This window comes from Accipiter gentilis, chromosome 5, assembly GCF_929443795.1.
Source record: "Accipiter gentilis chromosome 5, bAccGen1.1, whole genome shotgun sequence".
In the NCBI taxonomy this organism is placed as follows: domain Eukaryota; kingdom Metazoa; phylum Chordata; class Aves; order Accipitriformes; family Accipitridae; genus Astur; species Astur gentilis.
Window position 1 is genome coordinate 44,186,046 of NC_064884.1, and position 7,405 is coordinate 44,193,450.

At 41.0% G+C, this 7,405-nt stretch overlaps 1 protein-coding gene across 3 annotated transcripts in view; it reads left to right on the forward strand.

Moving 5' to 3' along the window:
- SPOP (speckle type BTB/POZ protein) overlaps positions 1 to 3,921 on the forward strand; it is a 30,772-nt gene extending 26,851 nt beyond the window's left edge. For all 3 annotated transcript variants that reach the window (XM_049800220.1, XM_049800218.1, XM_049800219.1), the window contains 2 exons: positions 1,736 to 1,878; positions 2,620 to 3,921. In XM_049800220.1, coding sequence (XP_049656177.1) covers positions 1,736 to 1,878; positions 2,620 to 2,764 — 288 coding nt within the window. In that variant the 3' untranslated portion in view covers positions 2,765 to 3,921. The remainder of the gene's footprint in view (positions 1 to 1,735; positions 1,879 to 2,619) is intronic.
- Positions 3,922 to 7,405: the final 3,484 nt, after the last annotated feature.

Genomic DNA, 7,405 nt, shown 5'->3' on the forward strand with positions numbered 1-7,405 from the left:
TAAGCAAGTAAATTTGATTTGTCTTCTCAGACGTTCTGGTGGGAGAAAACTGTCCTGGTTATGAGTGCCATGCCTCAATTGAAGTAATTATTATCACTGAGTCTTAAGTGAAAAAATGTTTTTATAATCTAAAATTATTCATTTAAATTTAATCATAATGGGAGGAAAATCTCAATCAGAACATAAAATCAATTTATAGTAATAGTGCTTATCATATGGCAAGCCCTCCTGTCGTCATGCAGATTAGCTTGTTACCAGCTCCCTGTGCAGGTTGACAGAGCAGTCCTTACAAATCTGTTATCTTTTCTGAATGCGGCCTCACATACTGTATATCATGTCATTTCTAAGTTGTCTAAAAAAACCTTATAAACAATATGAAGGATACTCTCAAATGCAGTTAATCAGTCAGATTTAAAAAAAAAAAAATAACAATTGTAAAGTGTGGTGGTTTTTTGGGTTTTGGTTTTTTTTAGAAATGTCACTCAATTTGAAGTCATAAAGTAAAGAAGTCTTAGCTGTATTTAATCTTTAGTACAGTTTATGTAGTGTTAATGTTATTACTCATAGAAGAACTGCATTAGAACTGACTACTCTCCTAATCCCTGTGAAATGTAATCATGGGATCTAGAATATTCAGAAATATTCAGAAATATCAGTTTGTTTCATCCAAAGAGCTGCAAACCCCATAATCAGATCACACATACCAAGATTTTCAGAAGTATCTCAGTCTCGCAGTTCCCAGCTATGGTATTCTAAAAGACTGAGGTTTGGGGTTTGGGTTTCATTTCTTGATAACAAGTGGCTTATAGTTGTCTGAGTATTGACCTTTATGAAGTCTGCCCAAGACCACTGTGTTGCTTTTGAAAGTCTTGGCTGTGTCTGCATGTTTCAATACTGACTGAAGTGCTGCAGAAAGTAGAGTGTGAAATTTATTAGATAGCACTCTTCTTCTAAGCATATCCTTTGAATTTTGCAAACCATTGACATGGCCCAACCCTGTGGATCTAAAAAATGTTGAGACAAATGCACAACTGAATGGTAGAAATTCTTAGATTGAGAATGTGAAGTTAGAATAGAGCTTTTTGCCAGGGCATTACAGACATGCTGTGATGTTTCATTTGCAGCTGAGTAGCCGCAAGAAATCAGGGACATTTGTTTAACTCTGTAGCGTTAAACTAGTAGTAGCATGTACTTGAGCTAGGCTGATCTTAATGTGCAGGTCATTAATGGCAAAGAAATTGAGTGAAAACTGCCTAAACATCACTGGAACACCTATGGAGCATTCACTGTTAGATAGGTCTTCCCACTGAACCTAGGTAATACTGTCATGCAGTAATAGAGTGAGAATAAAGATTTAGCTGTAGCGTTCTGTGCCTTGAAGTAACTGAGATAGTATTACAGGTGACCTGAAATTCTCATTTCAAAGCATGAGCACAGCACCAGTAAGCCTGTAACACAAGAAGGCCAGGATGAGTTATGGTGGGTATGTTTCCTCTCCATTGCTTTCCTCAGGGTGGGCACATCATGATTCTCCTTTTTTTTTTTTTTTTTTTTTTTTTGCTGGTCACTACTTCTCTGAGTACAGTTCAGATGTATATAGCAAAGCAAAGAGGTCTGTTCAGCATAATAGAGTAGTTTGTTGCTGAAGAGTGAAGGAGCACAAGTAAGGCTTCGTGTCAGGCCTGATGAGGTGTTTTCTCTCCTTTGTAACTGTACTTCGGCTTGTATTTTGCAGTATGCTCTAGAACGTCTGAAGGTGATGTGTGAGGATGCACTGTGCAGTAACCTGTCTGTGGAAAATGCAGCAGAGATCCTCATTCTAGCTGACCTACATAGTGCTGATCAACTGAAAACTCAAGCAGTGGACTTCATTAACTAGTGAGTTTACTTTTGTTCCAGGATGCAACAAATCTAGAGGAAAGTGTTTATTAGCAATAGGGTTCACAACTTGTAAACTGTCACATGCAGGGGAGATTCTCCACAATTTTGGTTTTTTAGTTCTCCCATTGTGATCCCTCATTTATCTGGCATCCCAGGGTGGCATTGCCCTAAGGGCAGATTAGTCTTGTTCTGCTAGGACTGGTCAGAGTGTACAGGAGGACTGTCTCTGTGAGCCGTTATGGGTCTCTTCCTAAGATCACAAGAACTTCTAGGTAGTAGAATATCAGGTAGTCCCTGATATCGAGGGACTATATGCAACTTGTAATATAACAGACCTTTCAGTTGATGTAAAATGATTACCAACTACATTGATGTCTGGAAACATTTTTAGTCCTATTTGTCAGTTAATACAGTTTTTCTCAGTACTTTCTACACTGATTTAAAATACTTCCATGCTGAGTAGTCGGGGTAGATGAGCATTGTGTTCCTGCTGTCCTCCACCTGGCATCATGTACATTTGAACTTTCATCCTTAAGTTGAAGGACTGTCGGGCATACAATTGTGCCAGCAGAGCCAAAGCTTGGAATGTTTGCAAAAGATACCTTAACATACATCGAGAATGATCCTACAACAGTACACTAAAAATGTCAGGTTTCTCGGGCATGTGGAAAGAATCTATTTAGTTAACCCTTTTTATCCCCAGTTGATAACTTCCAATTTATTCTCTCTTATTTCTAGTCATGCTTCTGACGTCATGGAGACATCGGGCTGGAAGTCTATGGTAGTATCGCATCCCCATTTGGTGGCTGAAGCATATCGCTCTTTGGCCTCTGCACAGTGTCCCTTTCTGGGACCCCCGCGTAAGCGACTGAAGCAATCCTAAAGTCCTGTCTGTCACACCACCCCATGTTTTTCTGGAAGCAGCATCAGCTGTTGCTGCTGTAACCTTGACCACCAGGTAGACAGCGAAATCTGTGGAGCTTTTACTCTGTTGTTGGGGGGAAGAGACTGCTTCGTGACACCCAGACTTTTTAAAACAGCACCAAGTAACTTGGGGAGAGGGGGGTGGGTGGGCCTGGGGCTCTGGGGCTGTTCAACCTAAAGAATCCCTGTCGCTGCATCGTCTGTGTGTTCCCTTCGACTTGGCTGAGTCAATTAAGTACAGGGTTCGGTTTAGGCACCAACCCAAGTCGGAAAAACCCAGCAGTGGTACTGGGGAAAACAACGTCTCTGCGTCTGGCAGCACAGAACAAATCGTCAGATGCCTGGAGCAAGAGGACATTTTAGCTTTGGAGAGCGTTGGAGGGTTAAAAAGAATTTCCAGTGAGGTTCTGGAAAGGAAGTACCTGATGGGAGCTCCAGTAGTATTTATATCAAAAAAAGAAAATTTAAGTCCTTCCAGCTGAGCTAAAAACTGGACGTTTGTGTAACTCCTTATTGCCATCCAGCAACAAGAAGATCAGTTTCTCTGTTAGTAGCACTTGTATGTTAATTGCAAAAAAAAAAAAAAAAAAAAAAAAAAGAAAAAAAAAAAGAAAAAAACCCCACCTTTTATAAAATGACAGGTTGAAGTGAAAGGGGACAGTGAAAGGCTGTGTGTTCTGGAGGGTGTGTATAGACTGAAGGCAGCCTTTGGCAAGTCTGTATTGGTTTTGAAAGGACTAGAAAATCCTTGATCTGGAGCGTGCTCTCTGATGAGAACAACAGTTACTGTTTTTAGATATTGTGGGAAATGTTTTTGGCATTTTTCCCTGCTTTATTTCCCTCCTCCCCCTTTTTTAAAAAAAAAAAAAAAAAAAAAAAAAAAAAGGAGAAATTTTATTGTTCATGAACGCTGCGTCAGAAGTCCCTGTCCTGAGTTGCTAAATGATTCTTAACAACTGTTTGTACCTGACTTGCAGACTGTATAGGAGCCAGTCCTGTTCCTTTCTATTAGTCACTCTTCTTACAGGGAAGAAGTTTCAAAATAGCTGGTAACGTTTTTTTTTTTTTTTTTTCTTTTTGAAAATATAAATAATTACTATTTTGTACTGTGTGGTATCTGTTGTCTTTTTTTTGTTTGTTTCATTTTCAAGACTTCCCAGTTTAAAACCTGCTCCCAAAAGGTTCACTTTCAGTCTGCTGCCATGTACTGATAGTGACATGCTGTTCCTGGAACTCAGATGGGATTTATTAAGGGATGTTGCACACTAAATCGCAATGCAAACCTGTGTTATTTCTCATAGCAGGTATTGCCAAAATACTAGAGAGCATGGGTTTTAATAATAGCTGTGTGAATCTGACCCGTGGTCCTTCCTTTTACCTGTAGCTGTTTAGATGTGGGAAGGGAGAATAGTATAAGCCACCATCTGTTTTATAACATTAAGGTGCAACGCAGGATGTCTGGGTAGGATAGACACCATCCATTTATGTCATCATTAGCCCCAAATCTCCAGGGAGGTTAGATTGAAATACGCAGTGCCAGGGCAGTGGCAAATTGATCTGACCTTAAGATGGTCAGGTAGGGCACGTAATGGATTACAGAGAATAACTCTGTTTTGTCTAGAAAATAGATTACTTATCTGTTGTCTCTGATTTTTCATTCTGTTATCATACTTTCTCTCGCAGCCTCTTGTCCCTTGTGTGAAGGAGAATTCCGTTCATACGCTCATGTGTTTAATCTAGCTGCTGCCTATTTTTATCAAATGGTGACTCATGAGAGGGTCCATGCCCCTTTTTGTGTTCCCCCACCGAGGCTCTCATCATAAACACACAACCGTCTGTATAGTAAGGCCTTCCTTTTACATGGTTCATAAATTCCCACATTACATCTATTGCTTGAACGCCACTAATTCCTTTTATATTGGATTTAGCGTGCGTTTCCTTTTAGGTAAGCAAAGCATTTAGTCATAACGAGATTCTCTTCACTACCCTGTCAGAATTCAAACCCAGCATTTCTAGCTTATAATTGCATACAGGCATGAAAAGTTCATTGCCATGTAATTGCAGGAGTTGTCTGTGTGGCACAGAGATGTCTAATTACGCTGCAGTAACTGCATTGTTTACTGAAATATTCAAACCCGAATGAGACCTTTTATCCTTGTCACATTAGAGTGACCCAACTGCTCAAGGAGTGTCCCTGGCTCAGCCTTGCCCTGGGAAGCAGACATGCCTAGAACAAAGTAAATGGGTGTTCATACTGCCTGTCCTTGGCCTTTTTTGGGGAGGTATTTACAGGAAAGCGATACACATTTGGCAGCCTCCTTCCCTGGAGGATGGGGAGATACCTGCAGGAAAATAATCTGTTCTGGGGCCTGTCTGTCCCAGCCCTTCCTGCAGAGCCAGGTGCAGTTGTAGAGCACACTGTCATGGAAGGTCTGAAACGAGATCCGCGAAGGAGGCAACTTGTTCAGATTGTTCCAGTTGCAGGTGAATTAATGATTTATTTGTCAACTTCACTTTTTTTTTTTGTTTGTTTTTTATTGTAAATGATACAGCTGAAGCCATCTGGTTATAACAACATCAGAGCTAGAGCATACTGTTCATAAACCTCCCACTGACATCCTCCCCTCCCCAGATCTGAAATGTAATTCAAGTTAACTCACAATCTGTGGCATGTGTTGTTACTGCAGAGATGTCCATGCCAGTTGAACAGTTGGAGATTTGAATTCCACAAGGAGATGGCATATTTATCAAAACAGTATTTCAGAGAGACATTTTTACTGGGTCTTCTCAACCACAGCGTAGCTACCACAGGTCTGGATTCGGAATTTAGGTTGGGCCCTGTGCTCGTGCTTTTTAATTCCTTCTCTTCCCCCTCCTCAAGGGGGTTACGGAGAGACATTTCATCCCTGTGTGCAGTCTTTCATGTGCTTCTTTCTCCCTATTATCTCCTTGCTCCTGCTTCCTCTGCTCGCTTTTGTGCTGACCTACGAGGGTTGCAGCCTTCATCTCGGGGTGGGAAGGAGAGACGGGAACGAGAAATACCTCAATGAATCCCCTGACCTCCTCCGGCAGCAGTAGGATGTACGTATGCCCTACACCCAGAAGCAGTCAGCTCTCTCTGAGGATCCAAACACCAAATATTTTTTACTTGGCCAAAAGATTTCTTTCTGGCTGCCCCTTGGGCTTTGTTATTACAGACTCAGATTCTATTGAGGTATTTTTCTTATTGTGTGAGTTTTTCCAGATGAAAGGAAACAGCTTGTCTGCTTATGAGCAGAACAAACAGCAGAGTGGGGAGAGCTGCTGTGCTTTGAAACTCTCTCTGGCTTTGTTCTGGTTCTCAAACTGCTGTTAAGGACACAATACCATCTCTCTCCTTTTTCTTTTTTTTTCCTCTTTCTTTCTCTCTCCACCCCCCCCCCCCCCCCACTTCCTTGAAGCAGCCAAAGATGATTTTTTTTTTTTTTAAAACCTTCATTTCAGAAGGTTTCTCAACTTCTGTGCAATTTATCTTGCAAAAGGCTTTGCTAAAATAATTATCTTTTTCAGTCAGCTTCGGCCATGCAGTTTTTCTTTCTCTCATGACTGCCATTTAACTTGTGTTGCAGAATTACTTAACTCATTTATTTCTAATGACTTTTTTTGGTTAATCTAATATGAAGACATTTAATTACAGAGGGTGTTTTTTTTTTGTTTTTTTTTTTTCTGACCTGCTGCCCACTTGGATCTTTGGCTGCAATTCCAGACACATGCTGCAGCAAATTTTGCCTTGGCAATTCTAGTTTCTTGTGTTGTGTTACGTTTGAAGTTAACTTTAAAACTGCTGGTGGTGGTGCTGATGGGTGCTGATGGGTGCACAGCAAGAGGGAGTACAGTAGGCGCGTGCAGCTTGAACTGTGCAGGAAGACAATGGGCAAAAGAAACTGGGAGACAGCAGGGGAAAAAACCCAACAGCCCATGAAATAGTTGGGGAAATAAATTCCAGTGACCTGGAAGGCTTTTGGAAAATAATATGATAAACAAAGCAGGAGCGGTTCAGCGTAGGACTGGGCTTTTAACCCAGTTGAAGTTTGTTGGGCAGAGCGCAGGCAAGAAAAATCAGCTGAGCTTTGGGTTAAGTTTGGGTTTGGGTTTTGCATCGTGCTCCTACGTGATACATTAGACTTTGTCTCTGAGACTGAATTATTAAAATCACTTGAGGAAATGTGTTAATTGATGGGGTGAATTGGGAAGGGATGGAGAGAGGATTGCAATTATTCCATCAAATTACGAAAAGTCACAGGCAGGAGAGGTATAAAATGTAGGGCTCCTCTTTGAATAATTGAAAAGCATCAATGGCCAAAAAAAAAAAAAAAAAAAATAGTAGTTAATCGAGATGGTGGATGATAAACTGGATGGGAACAGGAACGCTTCCCCCAGCCCTGCAGAAGAGAAATGACATCCTCTGTTACGCTGGAGTATTTTTCTCTAATCCAAATGCAGAAATGTTACTTGAGCTCTGCCATCGGGAAACCGAGCAGGGATTGAAGAGAATATCGTTGACTCTTGCCACTGGGGAGCAGTGTTGAGGACAAGAACTCTTCAGATGTTTGTACCGAGC